Below are 24,081 nucleotides of genomic sequence, written 5' to 3' on the forward strand. Positions count from 1 at the left end.
GGGATTGCATAACAATGAAAGAGTTTTTTGTTTTTGTTTTTTCTTTCCAAGGAGAAGAGTGAATTGGGGGAGGGGTGGGAAGGGAGAAAAGTGCAACAATGAATGACTGGAAACCCTAAGTCTCTGTAAACTTTCATTAAAGTGAATTTTTTAAAAATATGGAAGACTTAGACAGTTGATAAGGAAGATTGAAGAATAAGTGATGCCTTTGAAGTGTGGTGTTGGCAAATATTGAATAGCCCATGGACTGCAAAAGAACAAACCAGTCTGCCTTGGAATCAATGTAGGCAGGATGCTCTTTAGAAGTACAGGTTGTTTAAATTTTGTTTCATATTCTTGGGCCTCTTATCAAGAGGGGCCGGTCCCTGGAGCATGTTGCTTGGTAAAGGAGAGGGTGAGCAAAAAAAAAGAAAAAATAGGAAGCCTCTCCACAAGACGGCCTGACATTATGATGGGAACAGACTGCGCAGGACGGTGCCGGATCCAGAAGTGTTCTGTTCTGTTATCACAGAGCTGCTGTGAGTTAACATTGATTCTATGGCACCTAACAACAACATTCACTGTAAGTACTAGAGCAACTCTTCTCAAACACAAGTGTGCAAAAGAATCACCCAGAGGCCTTATAAGCAAGACAAACTACTGGGCCTGACCCCCCATATTTCTGATTTGGGATTCTGATTTCTGTTACAGTTGGTCAGGAAACCATACTTTGAGAACCACTAGGCTAATATTGTTATTGTTGTCATGTGCCCTCAAGTTAGGACTGACTTCAAAGGCTGTAAATTGCATGAGAGGAGGTTGCTCATCTTTCTCCCTTGGAGCATCTGGTGGATTCAAACGGTGTACCTTTGGACTGCCAGGTCACTCTGTACCCTAGGCCACCAGAGCTCTCTATTAGATTAATTGAATGAGCAAATGTCAAATACATGGCTTCCTGGTGGTGGCCTGTCCTCATACATAACAGGTAACTTTGCTACCCTCTTAGGCTTCTCCCTCTGAAGCAATGGTGATCAGTTATTGTGGTGTTACACATGTGAGACATCTGTAAGAACCCGCAGGATCCATACCTTGGGGCTTTTCCAGGTCTGGTTTCTCTAGAGGTGACCGTGTAGGTGATGCTGAAGGAGATTGCTGGGGGGATGATTCCACAGCCTTCACAGATCTGGATGGTGCTCCTGATGGCGACCGCTCAAGTGCATTCACTGCTGAACTAGGCGGTGCCTGTACAGCTAGGGGTGATGCGGGCGGCGTGCATGAGACAGGTGGCAAGTCGGTTGGAGCACATGGAGGTGATGAGGCCAGTGGTGATGCAGGAGACTGCGCCCAGGATGTTTCACCTGGTGGTGAAACTGGTGATTCCACATGGTGCTCACATGCAGAGTGAGGCATCTGCACAGGTGGGGACACAGGTGGGCTCTGGCCTCCCTTCCCATCCTCTTTGGGAATCCTCCGTAAGCGAAGCTGCATGGATTCTCTCAGACTGGACTGCTCACTCTGGAGGCGTTCCGGACGCTGGTTGCCAAGGGTGAATTCTATCTGGCAGTACACTTCCACCCGGGGGAAAAACACTCTGTTGTAGGGAGAATGAAGGTGGGCAGCATCTAGAAATACAAAAGCATGGGCCGTAAATGATGGTACCAAGCCCAGGCAGCAGCACGTGAACCAGACTGTTTTCATAAGAAGGATTAATGTCCTTTAGCTTGCATTTACACGTGAATTTATACTGAGAATTTCATTGTGTCACTACTCCCTATTCAGTAGACTCTCTCACAGAAGCGTGTGATAAAGGAGAACAAAAGCAAACATGGTTCCTGACCTCTTTGAGTTTACAGCCTAGTGTGGGGAAGGCAGTTTTTCTATAATGTAATACTGTTCTAAAAAGGAATTTTAGTCAAGTGGGGGAAATGGGCAAAAGAATTGAGCAGACATTTCACCAAAGAAGATGCATGTAGACAATACATAAGCAAATGAAAAAAGGTTCAAAACTATTAGTCACTAGAGAATTGCAAATTAAAATGACAAGATTCTATCACGTACCCATTGTGGTTGCTGTTATGTGCCGTTGAGTTGCTTGCCACTCATAGCGACCCTGTGTACAAGAGCCCTAAACCCTGCTCTATCCTGCACCAATCTTATTGTCTCTGACACGCCCATCCCCATTACACACCCATTAGAATCGTTGAAATGAAGAAGGTTCACCACACCAAGGGTTGGCGAGAATGTGGAGGAACTGGATCTCTCATGGACTTGCTGGTAGGAGTGAAAAATGGTACAACCGTATTGGAGAACAGTTTGGCAGTTTCTTTAAAGGTTAAACAGTCATCTACCTTACGGCCTAGTCATTTTATTCCTAGGTATTTACTCAAGAGAATGAAGAGCACAAAAAAGATGGGTGAATGCCTTTTTACAGAACCTCTGTTTACAAACTGGAAACAACCTAAATAACCTTTAATAGATGAATGTATACATGAACTATGGTATGTCCATACTAGAGCATGCCACTTAGGAGGAGGGAGGAGTGAACTGTTGGCATGTAATAACAGAGATGAATCTCAAAATAATTATGAGCGAGAGAACTAAAAAAATAATGTCAGTTCCACTTACAGGAATAGCAAAAGACTCCATAGTAATGAAAAACAGAGCAGGAACTGGTTGGGGATGTAGTACAGGTGGTAGCAATGGAAGAGTGAAAAGGATAACGAAGGGGAACAAAGACGTTGTGATGAATTGTCCATTCTCTTGATGAGGTGATAGTTTATTACTTCTGTGTATACTTATGCATCCAGATGGATCCAATCACAAGAGGAGAGGTGGGAGGGAAAGAAAGTTCAAAGAAGGAAGCACCAAAACCCTGCCATTAAGTTGAGTCCTTGGAGAGGGACAAAATTGTTGCTGTTGTTAGGTGCTGTTGAGTATGACTCCTAGCGACGCTATGGACAACAGATCTGAACCCTGTCCTACCCATTGTTACAGTCACTGTATCAATCTACCTGGTTGAGAGTCTTCCTCTCCTTGGCCTTTCTAAGCATGATATCCCTTTCCAAGGAATAACCTCTCCTAGTCACACACCCACAGCCTTTGAGACGAAGCTTCTCCATCCTTGCTCCAAGGAGCACTCTGGCTGCAACTTCTCTAAGACATCTGCTTATTCTTTTGTCAGTCCCTGGAAAATTCAGTACTCTTCTTCAACACCACAGTTCAAAGGACCGAGCAGAACTACTCTATTGGGTTTCCAAGACTGTAGACCTTTATTGACGTCGATACCTCCTCCTTTTCTCACAGGGCAGCTGGTGGGTTCAAACCACCAAACTTCCAGGCTAGTAGCAGAACGTGTTTACCCACAGTGTCACTAGGGTTCCTAGAGTGCAGGAAGTGGACGAGGTCTCGCTCAGCACGCCTGGAATTGGATGATAGTGTAGGCCTGGTAGCTCCTGAACCCCAACTTCAATCAACACCCAAGTTTACAGGTCTGCCTGAGGAATGTGGATTTTCAAGCAAGTCAGCCACAGAATCCTTCCCTTTGGCACAAGTCTGCTCCCAGGATGGCCAAGGTGGAGAGGATGGCGTTGCCTGGCAGCAGGAATAATTAGGTGAGTCCTTTTAGGGCGGAGAAAGACGATGCAAGGATGTGGGTGAAGAGTTGAAGATGACGCCCAGAGGGTGTTGGCTTCCTGCAGGGGCTCACACCCATCCAAGCAGGCAGGCAGGGGCTGTGGGCTGGAGTGGAATCTTCTCTGTTCCTAGATCAGGTGGGGAATTAGACTGTGGTTGGGGCACAGACCCCTAGCTTCTCAAAATTCATCAGTACCTTCTGCTCCCCTGCGGTCTCAGGAGACCAATCCAGCCCCCACAGATGCATGAGGATTTAGGTGGTGGAGGAACAACTTGGACAGGGAAAGCCAAATTGGAATAGAAAACAAAAGCAGCTTGTAGTCAGGGCCAGGTATTCTCTTCCTTGTGCATTCCACCTGCTCCCACTTCATCGCTGTTACGTACCATCAGGTTGGAACTGACTCATAACTGATCCTCCAGAAGGTTTTCAGAGGCAGTGAACTATATGGGAGGAGATTATTCATTTTTCTCCCATGAAGCAGCTGGTGGATTTGAATCGTATTCCTCTGGGTTGACAGCATACCTCCTTACCACTAAGCCACCAGAACTGGTGATCCCTAATTTTACAGAATTGGAAATCAATTCCTCATGTATCTTTCCAATAATCTCATGGATGCCCAAAATAGAATAACACAGAGTTTCAAATAGGATCATTCTGGCTCAAGCTTCTGTTGAGAATTTGCTTTCACACCCTGGCTATCACTCACTCATTCACTCAGTGACTGCTTTAGAGTTGGTTCCAACTCCTAGCATCCTTATACCAGATTTCTGAGGATGTAAACCATGATGGGAGGAAACTCATTCATTTACTCTCTCAAAGATGCCAGTGGTTGTCAATTGCCTGAGATGCTCAGCCATTGGGTTAGGAGGTCAACTTGCTGTAGTCTACACCACCACTCGCTGTGGTCTACATTAGATATACTGAGTCAGAATCTATAGTTTATCATGATCTTCAGGTGATTTCAACATAAGTATCAGCAGGGGATCTACAAGGATCTACAAGGCTCTATAAGTGAGGGATCACATCCAACCCCCAACCAACACTCCTCAGGTCATTTGTCTTTCAGACACTTGAGTCTCAGTTTTTGTAGTTGTCACCTTTGTGAATGTGGAAGATAAAGGCAGTTATCAGACAAGTAGGTTTAAGAGGACTCTGTCCTAAGGGGGGCAGGGGTGTCTTCACGGTCAAGGATGACTGAGGTCTTGGAAGAGTGGTGGGGTAGGACTTTGATGTTCTTGTTGTTATGTGCCGCCGAGTCATTTGTGACTTATAGAGACCCTGTATACAACATCTCTGAAGCCTGCACTATCCTGAGCCAGTCTCAGTGACTCCAACACACTTACTCCCATTACCCTAGTTACTGTGTCAATCCATCTCATCTGGAGTCTTCTTCTCCTGTGCTATCCCTCCATCCTTCTGAGCATGATATCCTTCTTCTAGGACCAGTCCCTCCTGGCCACGTGCCAAAAGTATGTGAAGCAGAGCTTCCAAAACCTAACCTTAAAGGAGAAACTTGGTTTCACTCTCTCCAAGATAGAACTTTTTGTTCTCTTGGCAGTCCATGATATGTTCAATACTTTTCTCCAGCACCACAATTCAAAAGCATCAATTCTTCTTTTGTCATCCTTAGTCATTGTCCAGCTCTCTGATGCATAGCAAGTAATTGCAAAGACCATGGACTAGATCAGGTGCACCTTAGTCTCTAGACTGACATCATTGCTTCTCAGTACTCTGGAGAAATCCCTCTCCAGATGTCCTCAGTAACACCTACCATTTATTTGAACATTATTCTAAGGGTTCTATGGGGATTCACTTCTTTAATTGTTACAGCAAAATTCTGATGTAGATTTCAGTTATTGTTAGTTGCTGTCAAGTCAACTCATAGTGACCCTATGAACAACAGCTCCAAACCTTGCACTATTCTGAACCATCCTTGGTATCTCTGTCATGCTCAGACTCACTGTGGCAGCCACTGCATAAATTCATCACAGTTCAGAGGTTTCCTCTCTCTTGCTGATCCCCTTCCTTTCCCAGCATGATGCCTCTTTCCAAAGACTGGTTCCTTCAACAAATATGCCCAAAGTAAGTGAGATGATGTTTCACCATCCCTGTCTCTAAGGAACATTCTAGTTGCACTTCCTTTAAGACAGATTTGCTTGTCCTTTTGGCAGTCTATGGTATTTCAATACTCTTCACCAACAACACAATTCAAAGACATCGATTCTTGTATCTTTCTTATTAATTGTCCAACTTTTAGATGTATAGGAAGAAATTTACCACAATTAGTTCCCTTATACAGATGAAGAAGCTGAGACTCTAGGAAATCAATTGCATACCTAAGACCACACAGTTCATAGGTGTCAGGAGCTAGGATGTAAATGCTTTATTCCAGATTAGAAAACCTTGACGTAGAGACGGCAAGTGATTTTCTTGAGGTCACCCAGCTCAGGGCTACATGCCTCCAGAGCCCATGTCTTCTCCATTCTAATCTCCTGGCCTCTCCTTGATCCTTGTTAAGAGAAAGAACCCATTACATGCCATCAAGTCAAGTATGACTCATAGTGACTCTATGAGAAATAGATCTGAACCCTGTCCTATTCTGTGGCACCCTCATCATCTCTGACACACTGGAGCCCATAGCTACAGTCACTAAAGTAGAAAGAGAAGAAAAGAGTTTTCTCATCCTGAGAAAGAAGGATGTGATCTTAAAGAGGAGGGGGGAAAACCCAACAAAAAATAAAGCAGAAGAAGTGAGCATATTTTAGTAGAGAAATGCTAATTCAACCTCTTTATTTAATCTGCAAAGTACTTTTAAAATTATATGCACAGAAATTTGTTATGATAGTACTTATATTAGGGAACATTTGGAAATCCAAAAGAATAGCCTAACAGTTTTCCATAAAACTCCATGGTGGAAATTTATACAACTGTATCAATGACAGTTATGAAGCCATGTGACAATATGGAAAAAAGCTTATAACATTAGGTGACCATCCGTGGTGTCAGAAACTTTGAAAATTGGTTTTCTATCAATTGCATTAGCCCCTGTTAGCAGCATGGTCTTGCAAATCATCAACAGCTGTGTGGTCAATATAAGAGAATGTTTTGTATACGGTGGAAAAACAGTGGTGGAGAGAAGGTGAAGAGATTGTGACAGTGCTGTGAAGAGACTGTATTTAGGTGTAACCAGAAGAACCCTGGAGAAGGAGCCAAAGTTAAAAGTTTTGCTTGCTGGATGGCTAAAGAAAAAGCTGACTTGTAACTGCTCAGACATACAGTTTGATGTATGATTAAAGAAACCAGAGGTGCATTTGTGTTGCTGAACTGAACCTGGACTTTCACTAATAGAGGAACTGTGCTTTGTTAATGTGGTTTGGGACTACTAGACTAAACATGGATTTACATGGATTTACACTGTGTGATATTCTTTGCCTCTCCTACTCCCCAATCTATTTCCCTAATAAACTTCAAAAATTTGTGAGTCAAATTGCAACGAACATAGGACCCAATTATTAGTAAAAATAGGTGCAGAAGCATGTGGGGTGAGTGATATGCTTGACCATGTAGCTTACTGTTTGGTACTATGGATATTATTGATGGGGACAGTTACCCTTTATAAAGCAGAGAGATATAAAACTCAGCCTCCTTCATGGTGCATCTGCTCTTTTTACAACATTCTTTGATCTAGTAATTCCTTTTTCTAAGAATATGTCCTAAAGGGATAAAAGGGGAAGGTCATCCCCCTCTTCTTTTAAGCAAAGATATTTGCCACAGTTTTCATGAAGTGTTTAATGTATTTCTCGGAAATAATTCCTCCATCCTTGATAATACACAGAAGGAATATAAGCGTGGAACTACACTTTCCAAACCAAACTTGGGGGAAAGAAACTTCTGGGTTTTTACTACTTTGTAACAACTATGTCACTCAAAATTTTAATCAAATACAAACTCATCACAGTAACTATATACTAACAATGTGACTTTATGAAAGAGACTAAAATAACATGAAAATGGAATTCTCCCAGGATATATGAACTATATATTTTCCAGGTATAGTTTTAAAATTCATAAACATACAATTGGTTCTTGTTGTTTGCAGTGGTTATGCTCTGTAAAGCTGTGTAAGCACCACACACCACAAATAGCAAAGAATTGCTCCTAGGGTAAATACACGGTTAGTTAGATTCTTGTAAGTTACTGATTCTACTTTCATCAACTAATCAATATGGTATCAATTCATGTTTATGTTTAAAGACTTTTTTGTAGCTAGTTCTCCCACTTATATTTGAGTTATGATAACATATTTTTATGAGTTAGACTGCCTTTTCCCCCTCCTGTACCTTTCATCATTAGCAATATGCATTCTATTTAATATTGCAGGATGTAATTATCAACTGTTCAATTGCAAGTGTTCATTATTATTATTTTATTCACTGTTATAGTCTCTGTTCAGAATCCTGTGGAATAGCGGGCTATGACCTAGTCAGTGTTGGTATTGGGAGTTAGAATGGATCGTATGCTGGGCAATATTCAACTCTAATGACATATGACAATTGAATTTAGCACAAATCAGATAACCACTACACAGTCATGGTTATGACACTAATGCAAGCTTCACTGTTGACCAGACCTATGATGTTATTGTTGTTATGTGCCACCGAGTTGCATGTGACTCATAGTGACCCTACGTACAACATCTCTGAATGCTGTTCTATCTTGAGCCAACTTCATTGTCACTGATATACTTACTCCCATCGCCCCAATCATTGAGTTAATTCATCTCACCCACGGTCTTCCTCTCCTGTGCTGTCCATCCACCCTTCTAAGCATAATGTCTCTCTCCAAGGACTGGCCCTCCTTACAACATGCTTAAAGGATGCCAGGCAAAGCTTCAGCATATTCAGTCTTACACCATCAAAACTGTCCGTTGTTCATTTTGTTGTTGGAGCTACTTGTTTTCCTTTTTTGATTTGTGCATTTTAAATGTATGTACATATGTCAGGGAATGTTTACACCCCTTAGAGACAAATAAAGATACAATTCATATGTAAATACATTATTTGTTGTTGATAACTGCTGTTGAGTAGGAACTGATTCATAGTTGACTCCCCAGTTAGTTTTCAGAGGTTGTAAATCACGAGGAGGAGATTGCCTGTCTTTCTCCCTTGGAGCATCTAGTGGATTTGAACTGTTTTTCTTAGAGTTGCAGCAGAACTGCTCTCTATTGATAAAGATACTAATTATTAAAGGCAATTATGTGTGTGTGTGTGTGTGTGTGTGTGTGTGTATGTGTGTGTACTTAATCCCCTTGTGAGCAGAAGACTACTTGTACTGTTGGTTCACTAACATTGAATTCCCAGCCTATAGCACTGCTTGTCATACCTGAACAAAGCTTATTTAACACATGTGTTTTCTCTGTAAGGCACATCACAGCATCTTATGCTTTGGAACTCTAGATGATACTTTAGCACTATACTCAGAGAACATTTTAGACCATGAAATCACCCACAAAAATGTCAAGTTGTTGTTGTTGTTGCTAGGCGCCATCAAGTTGAGTATGGCTCATAGCCACCCTATGAGAAGTCAACATGAACCCTGCCATAGTCTCATCATCCCTGACACACTAGAGCCCATTACTGAAGTCACTGTGTCAATCCATCTCATTGGAAGTCTTCTTCTCCTTTACTGACCTCCATCTTTCCAAGCATGATATTTCTTTCCAAGGAAAAGCATTGCCTAACTACATGTCCAAAGTATGAAAAACAGAGCTTTGCCAGCCTTGCCTCTAAGGAGCACTCCAGCTGCACTATTTCCAAGACCTGTTTGTTCTTTTGGCATTTCATGGGATGTTCCATACTCTTTTGAGTTGTGGTGCTGGAAAGGCATTAATTCCTCTTCTATCATCCTTATTTATTGTCCAGCTCTCTGATGTGTAGCAGGTGACTGAGAAGACAATGGGTCTGAATCAGGTGCATCTTAGTCTTCAAACTGACATCATTGCTCTTCAGCATTTTGGAGCAGTCCCTGACAGCAGACTTGCCCAATGCAGTATGTCTCCTGATTTCTTCACTACTGGTACCAAGGGTTTTGATTGATGATCCAAGCAAGATTAAATCCTTGACAGCTTCAATCCTTTCTCCATCTGGCATAATGTTGACTGTTGGTCCTATAGCGAGGACCTTAGTTTTTTTGATGTAGAGCGGCACTTGTTTACAGGAGGAGCCAAAAGAAGAAGGCGGAGTGGCATTTTGTTTGATCTCATGATTTGATTGCAGAAGTGTCCTTGAGATGGATTTTGAAGTTACTGGTAGATTTGAGTGAGAAGGCAAATTGAAGGAGGCACAACTGTTTAGAGTTGGGTTGCAAACAGAAAGGTGGACAGTTTGAACCCAGCAGCTGCTCTGTGAGAACAGTGCTTACAGTGTGTATCTATAAAGATTACAGCCTTGGATACCCTACGGGGCAGTTCTACTCTGTCCTCTAGGGTTGCACGGAGTTAGAATTAACTCAGTGGCATGGAGTTTGGGTTTCAGGCAAATAAAAAATACAGAATTTATAAAGAATGAAAACCAACTATGTTTGCACACATGTTGTTTTTGCAGTTAAATTCTCCCCTTTCCCTGGAGACCCTAATTTTCTGACCACAGGAGCCTGTCCTGAACATGAAGACCATCAGGTCCCTGCACCCACTTCTAGCTCTCCTGGTGAGGAGCATCTTGGTTCACAAATCTACTCTACTCACATCTTCCACTTCCTGTCTTTCCTCTGCCCTCCAAGCCTTCCCATCCCCCAGGACCCCACATGGTACTTACTCAGCCGCCTCAAGTATAAAACTGTGTCCTCGTATCCTCGGTAATAGTAATTGTGCAGGACCTAGGGTTGATGGAGTTGGGAGAGAGAGAGACACCAAGGTCACTAAGGCTGCAGCAATAGGGCAATACACAGCTCCCTACCCAAGCATGAACTCGGACTGTTTGCGAGCTTCACTTCTTAAGCTTTTTAAAACTTAATTCAAACAATACCACATCTTTCACACTGCTGAGAAGACTCACTGCTGAAATCACTGCTGCCAAGACAATTGTGACCCATAGTGATCCTACAGGACAGAACAGAATCGTCCAATAGGGAGCTTTGGTGGCCTAGTGGTAAGAAGCTGTGCTGCTATCCCAAAGGCATGCAGTTCGAATTCACCAGGTGCTCCGTGGGAAGAGGATGGGCAGTTTCCTCCTGTGCTATTTGCTGCCTCTGAATACTTTCTGGAGAGTCATTGATTGGTTCCACACTACAATATAGGGCTTTCTAGATGTTTAGTAGGTAGAGAGTTGTGTTATTATCCCAAAGACAGTGCTTCTTTGACAGTTTGAATCCACCAATTGTTCCAGCAGAGAAAGATGGGCAATCCAGCTCCTCTGGTACAAGTCACAGCCTCTGAAACCCCACTGGATGGTGAGCTATCAGTTGGTTCCAACTTGACGGCAATGAGAAAGCAAGAATCTTTGTAGAAGTGGACTGCCATGTCTTTCTCGAGAGTAGTGTTGTTGAGTCAAGTATGACTCACCAACCTCATCAACAACAGACCTGAATGCACCCTATCCTGAGTCATCCTCAACATCTCTGACACACTTGATCTCTTCGCTGCAGTCACTGTGTCTGTCCATCTTGTTGAAGGTATCCCTTCACTTTTCTAAGCATGATGTCCTCTTCTAAGAAATAACTTTTCCTGGCAACATGCCTAACAACGTATGAGAGACAAAGCTTTACCACCTTTGTCTCCAAGAAGCAAGCATTCTGGCTGCACTTTTTCTTAAGACATATCTGTGTGTTCTTTTAGCAGTCTATAAGGTATTCAGTACTCTGCTCCAACACCACAGCTCAAAGGCATCGATTCTTTTTCTATTATCCTTATTCATTGTCCAGGTCTCAGATGTGTAACAAGTGGCTGAAAAGACCATGACCTGAATCAGGCACACTTTAGTATTCAGACTGACATCATTGTTCTTCAGACAGCAGATTTGCCCAATGCACTACATCTCCTGATCTCCTGAGGATGACTTGCCTGATTAGAACCACATAACTTTTGATTAACAGCTGAGTGTCCCTGCAGAACACCCTTGCTAAGAAGACTTGGGAAACAAATCCTGATAATATGCCCATATTTTGCTAATGTGTTACTGTCCTGTCCACAGGCCAGAACAGAGGAGGTGAACCTGGTTCAAACAGGGAAGGCACACTGAAACCAAATGAAGAGCAGAGTTTGAAATTTAAGGTTCAAATCCAAGTGCTACCACTTATTGACTGTGTAGCTCTAAATACTCACAGCCTCAATGTCTTCATCTATAAAATGGGATCATACTGGTACCTATTGCTGGTCTTTTTCTGTAAAAGGCTAGAGAGCTAGCACAGGATCTCAGTCACGTGTTCTTTTCCTCGTTTAACAATCCTTTGAAAGAGGCTATGTGGTAGACATGTCCTTTAGGTGGTCGCTGACTGACCCCTGCTATGTGTATTTCCTGGCAGAGCAGAAGCACTCAGATAACGTTCCTGTCAGCAGTCCTCACATCTGTGCATTTTATGGAGGAGAAAATGGAAACTGAGACAGCTTGGAGGATTTGCTTGGCCCAGTGGACAGAAAGCGATGCTACCAAACCAAAGGTGGGTGACTTTTAATCCTCGGCCCTCGGGCCTGTCTTTCATTGTTTTTGTTCAGACATTCCTCTAGGTCATATAGTCCTGGTGTACAAGTTGCCATACAGCGGTAACTTGTGGTTGCTGTGAGGCTGAACACTGTGACACTGATGTGTCAAATGCATTAATGGTTGGCTACCCAATGTGGACAGTGTTGGGTGGAGCTCCCCAATTAAAACAAGCTTGGAAGGAGGAGTGGCATCCACTTCTGTAATAGCTTGACTCCGGAAACCCTGTGAACCTGGAGAGAGGATGAAAGACACACAGCGTTGAGGACTCTCCTTCATAGGGTCACTATGAGTCACCTGCGACTCAACAGCACTTAACAACAACAACTGCAACACATGTCCAGTTAGCAGCAAGGAAGAAGTTTAAATGATGACTTGAGAGGAGCAGAGTACCCTGGTTCCCCTACCCATCCCCAGGCTAGCCTGCCCAGGCCCCCACCCTGCCCAGGCCAGCTGGTCAACCCTGCCTCTCACCTGCAGGTCTGGGGGGAACAGAGCTTGGGTTATCCTGGTGATGTTCTCCAGGGAGAACTGGAAGGAGAAGTTGAACAGGCGGAAGTCGTTGAAGATGGCAGGACAGTCCTGGGGACAGATGTCTTGCTGGCCACTGAAGGTGGAGATGGTGATGGCGTCCGTCCAGTAGGAGCAGGGCTGCATGCCAGTGAAGCCCCCGTCAATGTATCTCTGCAGGTGGGCACAGGGAGAAAAGCCCGTCTGGAGTCAGGGGCCTCATGCCATTTGGCAAGTTCATTGAGGATATGAGTTCCTGGGACTCTTTGGGACAGTCCTTGACATTGGCATCTGGCGTGAGTGGGTGGTATGCCCAGGGTCACTTGGTGAGTCGATGGCAGCTCTGGACTTCTAGCCCCAGGGCTCCATCCCTGCACTGTCCCCATGAGCTAATTTTAATGGTGCTGAGATTGGGGCCCTCATTCAGGCCTCTGTGACAAAGGGGGGTGGACACCCCTACTCTGAATGAAGGATATCTCCCTTGGAGCCACTCAGACACTGAGGGCGGGGGAGGTGGGTGAGCGCTTGAGTCTGAGCAGGCTGTGACATAACCACTTTCCCAGGCTGCCCCAGGTCCAACCTGCCTCCTTCTTGTGAGGTCAGACACCTATGGTCACAGCTTTGCCACCGGTCCCTGCATGTCCTGCCTCAGGTCCCTCCCCATGGAAGGCTTCTGTGTCTTCACCAGTGAATGAAGATCAACAACTACAGAGGTTCTAGCTCTCTGGGGTCCCTGACAAATGGTACAGGCTCCAGCTACATGCTCAGTCATATTCATTCACTCACTCGCTCATTCACTCCCTCACTGCCAGTGCGTCAATTACGACAATAGAAACTCTCCATTGCATTTCTCAGACTACAAATATTAATGGGAGGAGGCTTCCCATCTTTCTTCCAAGGGTATTTGGTGGATTTGAACCACCAGAAACACACAGTCTATTTGTTAGCAGTGCAATGCACTGTGGACAATGCTACCAGAATTCCTTTTGTCTAATAGTTAAATCCTAATCTCTGGGCCTGATTTCCTCTCAGTAGAAAATGAGGATGGGGATGAGGTGCATCTGACACCCCTCACTCAACAACACATAACAAAACAACAATCACAACAATGCTCTACGTGTTCCAGTGGGCTCGGGCATCATCAGAGATTACAAGGAGAGTGCAGGGTAGGGCAAGGCTCAGGTGGGTTCTTCAGGGGGTGACTATGAGTTGTACTCAACTCAATGGAACCTAACAACACAACAACCAACTTCAGATGATGCCAGTTCTGCTGGTCCATGGACCACGCTTGGGGTTGTTGTGCACAACCCTATGAACAACAGATCTGAAACTTGCCCTACCCTGTGTCATTCTCACAATCTCTGGCATAGTCAAGCTTGTTATAATCACTGTGTCAATCCATCTTGTTGAAAGTCTTCCTATCTTTCTCTTGACCCTCCACCTTCCCCAGCATGGAATCTTTTTCCAAGGACTAGCCCCTGCTGACAACATGCCCAAAGCCTTAGAGATGAAATTTCACCATCTTTGCCTCTAAGGAGCACCTGGTTGCACTTGCTCCAAAACAGACTTTTATGCTTTTGATAGTCCATGGAATAGAGAATCAGAATCCTAACTCTCACCTTGAACTGATTGGATTAGAATCTGCATCTTTAAAAAACGAGATTTCTGAGTGAGTCCTGTGCATGTTAAAATCTGGGGTTCACTGACAGAGCTGACTGCAAGGGTCTCTTCCAGTCTTCACTCAGTGTTCTGGTCCTGATGATCCAGGATCTGTAGTCTATACTCTGTCAAAACCTAGCAACACTAGTAAATCCTCCATGGAGAATTTCATTCCAGGCAGGACCAAAAGGGGCAGACATGGGGATCAAATAAGGACTAAGAAGTGAAAGAATTTGGGAAATTAGATAAAGATGAGGCATTTGTATGCTCTGAGGACAAGTAGAGACAGGGACTGTTGGACAGCAGTCATGCTCAGCCTGTTAGGAGAACTGGGCTTACTTGAAAAAGGGAATGAATGAGAAGGAAGACTAAGAAAATGAGAGATGTTGACTTCTTTTTTTTTTAAATTTTATTTTTATTTTAATTTTATTATTATTTGTATGTGTGCGTGTACCCTCAAATCAGATCTGACTGGTACAGGAGGAGATTACCCCTCCTTCTTTGGCAGAGCATCTAATGGATTCGAACTGTGTACTTCTGGGATTGTAATGCAGTTTCTTGCCACTAGGCCACCAGAGCTTGCCAAGATGTTGACTTCTTAAGAGACAAACTCTGATTTTTATTACATTCAAGTTTTTAAATTACTACCATTAAGTTAAACCTTGTCTCTGGATCTCATTTTCTCTCTTCTCTGTAAAATGAATGGGAGGGCTTATAGGTTAGACTCTCTGGACTCAAATTTATCCAGAATAATTTTGAGTAACATAAAAAAATGTCTACATGAGAATCAGAGTATGGGTGATTGTTATTTGGTTCCTGAGGAGAGGGAGGCAAGAAAATAGATGACTTTACACCAGAAAACTGGAGAGACTGCCCAGCTTTGCTCTGTTCCACATTTGTAACTGAAGCGGGGGAATCCCCCAAATTCCACCAGCCCCAGACCACTGTTCAGCAGTAGCTGAGAAGGAAGAGATACTCTGGATCATTTTTTCCAAAAAGAACTGGTGCCATATGGACTTGAAGACATAGAGATAAGGGCTGGGGGCCTGGGCCTGTCAGAGAGGCAGCTGGCGGGCAGACCCCCAGCACCCTGAGCCTAAGGGCCACTGCCCCATTGCCCCACCCACCTCCCTGCCCTGGCCATCCTCAGGGACCTTCCCTGGCATCTTAAGTCACCACTGTCGGCCTGGGATCCTACAAGGACATTCTTTGGGCTTAAAGCAAATTCCACAGAAATTAAGAAGAAAAATAGAAATCAAAGAAGGGAGGAGCTGGTCAGGACCAGGGTCAGTGAGTCTGGAGGTCAGGAAAGAGAAGCCCAGCCCAGTCCGGGGAGTGCCTGTTGCTTGTTTCCATCCAGTGGACCCCTCCCTGACTCGTGGTTACCACACACCCACCAGAGCTAGTCCTGCACTGCCCAGAGATGGGTGGCAGACCAGCCTGCTCTGATCCAGAGGGTTGAGGGCTTCCCCGCTTCTAAAAGTTGAGTGCAAGTTTATATATCATATAAGTCATTCAAGCTTTCATATACATTTTGCTTTATCAAATTACTTACAGTTGGTTAATGTCATCTGACCAATCCCTTATTGTATAATGAATTCCTTTCCTTTCTTAATTTATCTGTACACCCATTTTTACTCTGTTGGATTTTCAATGGCTGGTTTTCACAAGATCACCAGTTAACCCAGTCCTCCTTGGCCTGGATGCCCCAGTGAACCCGGTTCCACATCACAGCAACACAAGAACCTCCACTGACCTGGTGGAGTGCCCGTGCGTGAGGTGTGTTCACTGGGACACAACCCCAGGTCTCCTGCATGGAATATGAAAATTCTACCACTGAACCACCAAAAGTCCTCAGAAAATTGAGGATTCTAAGCAGAAAAATCACAAAAAGCTTCCTAATTGTATGTAGGTCCTCTCACTGTATTCTGGGACTGCTCTCCCAGATGGAAGCCAGAAGGGGCACAAGGGTTCCCTGCTTTTCTCTGGATCACATTAAAGTACTCACCTGGCCGCGGTAGGTTGGGGGGATGAGGCCACAGTACACTGGGACGAAGCAGCTGCAATACAGGGCCTATGGAGAGAGCACGAGGGGTTGAGACTTTAGAGGACATGTGGATTATGTGATGTGGGCTTGCCTGTAGGCCACTGGGGCTCCACCAGCTGGTCTACCCAAGCAAAGAAACACTTTGGCGAACAGAATCCCAAGATGAATTCCTAGCCCTCAATAACTTATAAGTCAGTCTGGGCCTGATGTCCCAACTTTCAAGGAAGACTTCCATGCATCCTGTGAATGCATCCTCAATGAATTCTACTCTGTGTCTGTCTTGGGCCAGACCCTAGAATCAAAGGAAGATTTTTCCATTCTTGGGAATGCTCAAAGCCAGAGAAAGCATAAAGGTGATGGTAGGGAGGCCTACAGGGGCTGTGATAGGCCAGAGAATACTGCCCTCATCAGGCTGATGCTGTGTCTCAGATGCTGGAACATGCCCCATCAGGTCCCCAGCTGCCAGCTTTCAGCTGCTGGTGTCCCTCAAAAATCCCATAGCTGAGAGAACTGCTTCACCCAAGTCACCTTCTCTCAGGGGGGCAATCTGAGGCCAATGACTGGATCATGGGACACACAAAGGCCTGGCCTTGTATCAAACCGGGAGCATCTCTGAAGAGGCAAGGGAACCCTGGTGGTGGATTGATTCAGTGATTGGGGTAATGGGAATAGGTGTGTCAGAGACGATAAGATTGGCAAGGGATAGAGCAGAGTTTAGGGCTGTTTCACATAGAGTTGCTATGAAACGCAGGCAACTCGACGGCACATAACAACAGTGTTCCTTTGCTCCATTCAGACAATGGCTTCCTGGTCTAGGTTTCATATGAGCATAATGAAATATTCTGGGATACTCGTTCCTCTCTTTGTTAGCTGAAGTTTGTTATGATCTACATGGTCAAATTCATTGGCTAGTTCAGTCCTTTTGTCAAAGGCCTGTGTTTAACAACTATGTGGAAGGCTGCCAGTTCAAATTTATCAGAAGAAACTCCTGACCATTTACTTCTATAAGATTACACTTGGTGCAAACCCTAGCCCTGGTGACCTAGTATGTAAGGAGTTATGCTGTCAGCCCAAGTCCACCAGCTGCTCTGTGGGAAACCAATGGCAGTCTCCTCCCAGGCAACCTACAGCCTCTGAAAACCTGCTCGATGGTCAGCTATGAGTCAGTCTTATTTACAAAGTGATGAGGACTAGTTGTTTGTTGATGGAATGCAGTGAGTTGGAATGAACTAGATGGTAGTAATGGTTTTTGTTGTTTTTCTTATCAAGGATCACTGGAAGGCAGGAGGCAGAAGAGGGAATGTGAGGGCCCTTCTCCCCTGTAACTAAAAACAGGAGTCATTAAAGGGTGAGTAGGGGCATACTGCAACCCAGGCTGGAAGGCCATAAAGGAGACTGATATTCTTTATAGGTTACACCTGGTCCTCCGAGACGCTCCCAGATTAGCACAGACGATAAAACAGAAATGAAGGGAAGATCAGAGGATGCTGAGCACTGAAGCACTGAGGACAGTGAGCAAGGCTGACTCGCCTAGTCTCCTCTAACACTGTGGCTGGTAAGAGAGATGCCAAGGTGATGCTAGAAAGGGAGGGATAGGAAGCAGGAGACAAAACAAAGCAAGGCAGACAGATGGACCACTCCAGGAGCAGAACTGCTTCCAAACTTCCCCTCCCCAGTCCCAGCCTCCATCTCTCCTGGGGAAAAAACCACCCCAAACAACCCTGTCTTCCAGGGCCAGAGCCTACCTTCCCAGGATAGCCTCGGCCTCCCAGAGCCACATTCTTCCTCCCATCCTCTACTTGTGCCCATCAGCTTTCCTTTTCCTGATCCTGACCCCCGCAGCTCAGAGCCTGCTTTCTCTCCCCAGACTCTGCCTCCCTGGCTCATACCCTGCCTCCTAGCCTCTCTATCCCCAGCCTCTAACCTCGATGAGCTCCTCCTTGGATGTGTACTCTGAAACCACTACATTCTCTCCATCCGTGAACCGGGTGAGGCTCACATGCAGCTTCCCTGAGGCAAACTTGTAAGAGTCCTCTGGCAGAGCCTGGTACAGAAACTGCCTCATGATCGCCACCATCTTGCAGGCGGGAGACAAGGGCCCCAGGAAGTATTTCTTCACCTCAGCCACAGCCACACTCAAGACTCTCAGGTACACCTCTGTGAAGGAAGCAGACGAGAGGAATGGTGGAGATCAAGAAAAGTGCAACTGAAAACAGATTACAGCTGATTGAAAATAGATAAGGAACTTACCTGGGTGTGTCCTTAATCATTTATTGGAAACAGACCATACATTTAATTTAAGGTAAAAGTTGAGATTTTAGTAACTGACTCGTAAGATGGATTTTCGTAACCATGAGCTTTACCTCAGCTATCACATAGCCGGGTGGACAAAGCCCCAGACACAGCCCTGTAGACTTTTTATTTTTTTAATCTTTCATATATTTTTTTAAAAATTTTTATTAATTTTAGTGAAAGTTTACAGAGGTTTAGGGTTTTCATTAATTCATTGTTGCACTTTTCTCCCTGTCTACCCCCTCCTCCCCAATTCAGTCTTCTCCTTGAAAAGTAAAAGAAAAATTCTTTTCTTGTTATGTAATCCCTCCCCCCAAGTCCACTCCACTGTGCAGCCTTCATTCTGGACTCCTGTCCTGACAATAATATCCAATCATATATCCCTTTTAAACAGTTCTTTCCCTCACCTGTTTCAATGCAGTATACATCATTCCTCCCCTCCTTCTCTGTCTTCCCTCAACCCCAATGTCAGTCCCGTTTTATAACAGTGGCCCTATGCAATATTTGTCCTTTTGTGACTGAGATATTTCACTCAGCATAATGTCTTCCAGGGTCACCCATTTTGTATAATATTTCATGAGTTCCTTCTTTTTCAATGCTGCATAGTATTCTATTGTGTAAATATACCAGAGCTTCTCTATCCATTTGTTTGTTGATGGGCACTTGGGTTGTTTCCAGCTCTTTGCTCTTGTGAACAAAGCCACAATAAACATGGGAGTGCATAGCCCTGTAGACTTTCAAAGTACATTTGTGTGCAAATCCCAATCACAGTCCTTTGCCTTCTTCTACAGTCCTGCCTTTCATTATCATGGATTGTACCTGGCACCAATCTTACGATGATACCTTATGTTTTTTGTGTTATAATTGAAAACCAAGGCCGTGATCAGGGGACTTGTACTGCACAATGTGGATGGCTTCCTGATTAAAACTTCCTAAGAGGGTCTCTTTAGAATATCTTGACTTTAGGCTTCCTCTTTTTCTTTAGAACAAATGATAAAACATCCTATACAGAGAACTGTTCCATTTGCAACAGAAGTTGGGCCATCCTGAGCTCTCTGCCACTCGTCAGAGAACTTCTCAAAGCGATGCCTTGCACAGGAGTTAGGACTAAAACTCATGTCAACTTTGAGATTCTAGGATCCTCACAGATGTCTTACAATCTGTCTGCAAAGTAACCTAGAAGGGTGTTTCCGTCCTATTTATAAATGGAACCACTGAGATGAGGAGAGGTTAAGTGATTTGCCTGAAGTCATGCAGCAATTTTGGGACAAACCATAGCTACGGATGTCTTCTGCACCTCTAGCGGCTTATAGTTCACAGATTCCTCCCTAATAATGCTGGAGCCAGGATACAGAACTTGCACGCCACTTTACAGATGTGGAAACCAAGGCACCCACAAGTGGTGAGCAGCCAGGAATTAACTGGTTTTTCTGAGTTCAAACCCCACCCGCTTCCCCCAGCTATTGGACTGATCCTTGAGCAGAGAGGCCCAGGAACCTGGGGCTGAGCCTGGGGTTGCCATGGTGATGGCCACTTCTCAGCCACATTCAGAGTCACACCTGCTCTATGTGACAGTGGCTGACTGGCGCAAACAGTAGCATCTTAGCTGTCACTCCCTTGCAGGGCAGGATGCTCCTGGAAGTGGGTTGGCTCTGCAGTTTTAACAAGTTTCAGCTTTCCATGTGCTGACGTGTATGAACTGCGCTTTCCTTCAAGGGGGTGCACGGACCACCCTGCCAGCAGATTATGAAGCAATGGAGCATTTGGATACCAAGATGTTGGCGGTGCATTGAGGTCTCACCTGTGATACTAGTTGGGATGGGAAATGGCACCAGGGGTGGAAACACTATTTTGTAATTCTTGAGGAAGCACTTACCTGAACTCTGGAAGAGTCAGAGACCTTTCCCACACTGCCTCACCATGGCTGCCTCACCTGGCTAGCTCGCCCACTCACTCACTCACACTCTAGCACTCCTGGCAGGGTCACTGACTGGAGCAGATGGAAGGAAACTTGTTCTAACAGCACAAGTAATAAGATAGTCATAGAGGGAAAATTATTTTCAAAGCGCATAAAAGCAAAAAGAAAAATATTAAGATGGGGTTAAATACCTTCATCCAGAGGCTAAGCTTGGTTGATGTCCTTCTCTAAGTGTATAGAGATAGGTGGTGGTTGTTAGGTGCCACTGAGTCAACTGACTCATGACCTGATGAACAACAGATCTAAACTTGGCCCTATCCTGTGTCATTCTCATCATCTCTAATATGCTCGAGCCTATCAATAGTCCCGGTGTTAATACATCTTGGTGAAGGTTTTTTTTCTCTTTCCCTAACGAATCTCTCTCTCTCTCTCTCTCTCTCTCTCTCTCTCTCTCTCTCCTCTCTCTCTCTCTCTCCTTTCTCAACGTATCTTTTTCCAAGGATTGGTCCTTCCTGACAACTTGTCTGAGGGATGTGAGGTGAAGTTTCCTTGCCTTTAAGGAGCACCTTGGTTGCTCCAAGACAGAGTTGCTTGTTCTTTTGCTAACCCATAGGACATTCAGCACTCTTCTCCAACACCACAATTCAAAGGCATCCTTCTTTGGTTATCCTTATTTATTGTCCAACTTTCAGTTGATCAGGAAGCAGTTGCTTGGCTTCTATCAAGCTCTCCTTAGATAGATATTGTTGTTATTGTTGTTGTTGTGTACTGTGGAGTCAGAACCAATCCACAGCTGACACTCCAGCAAGTTTTCAAAGGCAGTTAATCACACAGGAGGAGATTTCCCATCTTTCTCCCTTGGAGCAGCTGGTGGACTTGAACCCTAAGCCTTTGGGATTTCAGTGCAGCTTCTTACCACTAGGCCTTGTTTGTTTCATACAATATTGTAAATATCTTTCCACATCTATGACTATTCATTTATCACCTCATTTTAAAAGCAACAAGGAGTGCTACTGTAAAGTTATACCATTCTTTATGGAGGGGGTACCAAATTAAAAATAAAGTGAAACAAACCAACTGCAGTCAAGTGATGGTGACTCTTGGTGACCCCGTGTGCTGTGGGGTAGACCTGCAATCCAGGGGGTTTCAGTGGCTATGGTTTTTTTGGCAGTAGATCACCAGGATGGATGGTGAAGAGATTGAGATTGTTAACAACTTTAGTATGCTTGGCTCCATGGTCAACACTCTTGGCACCAGTAGCCAGGAAATTAAAAGACATATTGCGATGGGAAAGTCTGCTGTTAGGGACCTCTTCAGGGTACTGAAGAGCAATGGTGTCACTCTGGAGACTAAGGTGCATCTGATACAGGCCATGGTCTTTGCAATCACTTGTTACGCATCAGAGAGTTGGACAATGACTAAGGAGTATAGAAGGAGAATTGATGCCTTTGAGCTGTGGTGCTGGAGAAGAGTATTGAATGTACCCTGGACTGCCAAGAAAACAAACAGATTCATCCTGGAGAGGGTTAAACCAGGCTGCTCTTTGGAAGCAAGGATTCTGAGGCTCTGTCTAACATACTTTGGACATTTTGTAAGGAGGGAGAGGTCCTTGGAAAGGGACATCATTCTTGGGAGGGTGGAGGGATGGCACAGAAGGCAAAGACCCTCTATGAGGTGGATTGATTCAGTGACTGGGGTAATCGGGATGGCTGTGTCAGAGGCAGTGCAATTGGCACAGGATAGAGCAGGGTTTAGGGCTGTTGTACATAGGGTCGCTATGAGTCACAAGCAACTTGACAACAACAACAGATCACCAGGCCTCCAAGGTGCCTGTGCTATTGCTGTTGTTATGTGCCATCGAGTCAGGACTGACACTCCAGAGGATGTTTAGAGTCAGTACATCACACAGGAGAAGCCTCTGGTGTATTCCAACTGCCTGTCTTTCCTGTAAGTGGATCAAAACTGCCTACTTTCTGGCAAACTTGTCTATATTCTGCCTACTTGTCGACTTGCCTATTTTCTGCCAAACTTGCAAATGCTTGTGCCACCTGGGAACCCTGACAGAGGTCCACTTCTTAGTTTTCTCTTTCTGTTTACTTTTCTAAACAATATTAGTGAACAGTTTTCTGCTGAATTCCTTACCCACTTGTTGTTGTGTGTTGCCATTAAGTCAACTCTTTACTCACAACCACCCAATGTATGTTTTGGAATAGAACTCTGCTTCATCCCGTTCTCAGTGGCTGATTTTTTTGGAAGCAAGTTACCACATCTTCCTTCAGAGGCTCCTCTAACTTGGAGCTCAGCCTTTTGGTGAACAGCCAAGAGTGTTAACAGTTTGCACCAGCACCCAAAAAACTCCCACTGCCCATTAATTGATTCCTATTCACTACAATTTTATAAGGCAAAATAAAACTGCCCCAAGGCTGTAAATCTTCACGGAAACAGATTGTGGCCATAGCTTTCTGCCACTGCGCTGCTGACATGATCAAATTGCTAGCTTTTTGGTTAGAGGCCAAGTGACCGTACTACCAGGACTCTCCCACCCCAGGTACTCTTTGTATTACTTTGTCCATGTTTCTAATTATTTTTCTTGAGAGAAATGCCTATGAGTTGTCTGTTGGGTCAGAGGTGCACATCTTTAAAGTCTTCTTGTTGTGATGGTGGTGTACTGTAGGGTCCGAATGACCCATAGCTGACCCTCTGGTGGGTTTTCCAAGGCAGTTAATTCCAAGGGAGGAGCTGGTGGATTCAAACCACATGTCTCAATGATTGCAGCTCAGCTTCTTGCCACTAAGCCACCAGAGCTCCTTCAAAGTCTTGCCATGCTTATTTTAATTGTTGTTATGTGCTGTCAAGTCGAGTACGGCTCATAGCGACCCTTAGAGCAGTGGATCTGAACCCCGTCCTATCCCGCACCATCCTCACACTTCCTTACACACTAGAACCCATCGAGGTAGTCAGTGTGTCAATCCACCTGCTTGAGGGGCTTCCTCTCCTTATTATCAAATTACAGTCACTCCTCGGCTGTTCAAAGGTAGGTGTGACAGGACTGACATGGGGGTTGGGGGAAACTAAGAAAAGAGGGGATAAATAATGTACACGACATTGAAACAGAGGAGGGAGAGAACTGTGTAAAAAGAACATATGATTAGATATTATTGGCATGACAAGAATCCAGAGTAAGAGCTGCATAGTGAAGTGGTCTGACGGAGAGGGGACTATATAACAATGAAAGAACTTTTTTTCCAAAGAAAAAAGTGAACTTGGGGGTGGGGGACAGGGAGGAAAATGTGCAACAATGAATGAATGGAAATCCAAGCTCTTGATAAACTTTCGTTAAAATCTCAAT

General features: G+C 44.5%; 1 protein-coding gene across 1 annotated transcript in view; it reads right to left on the reverse strand.

Moving 5' to 3' along the window:
- Positions 1-24,081, reverse strand: part of PNPLA1 (patatin-like phospholipase domain containing 1) — a 72,383-nt gene that overhangs the window by 6,853 nt on the left and 41,449 nt on the right. Inside the window, exons 2-6 of the mRNA XM_006882173.1 lie at positions 18,447-18,679; positions 16,484-16,549; positions 12,781-12,990; positions 10,426-10,486; positions 1,068-1,601 (exon numbers count right to left, since the gene is read on the reverse strand). Of these exons, the coding sequence (XP_006882235.1) occupies positions 1,068-1,601; positions 10,426-10,486; positions 12,781-12,990; positions 16,484-16,549; positions 18,447-18,679 (1,104 nt within the window). The remainder of the gene's footprint in view (positions 1-1,067; positions 1,602-10,425; positions 10,487-12,780; positions 12,991-16,483; positions 16,550-18,446; positions 18,680-24,081) is intronic.

This window comes from Elephantulus edwardii, unplaced genomic scaffold, assembly GCF_000299155.1.
Source record: "Elephantulus edwardii isolate Elephantulus edwardi_28Jun2011 unplaced genomic scaffold, EleEdw1.0 scaffold00017, whole genome shotgun sequence".
Lineage (NCBI taxonomy): Eukaryota > Metazoa > Chordata > Mammalia > Macroscelidea > Macroscelididae > Elephantulus > Elephantulus edwardii.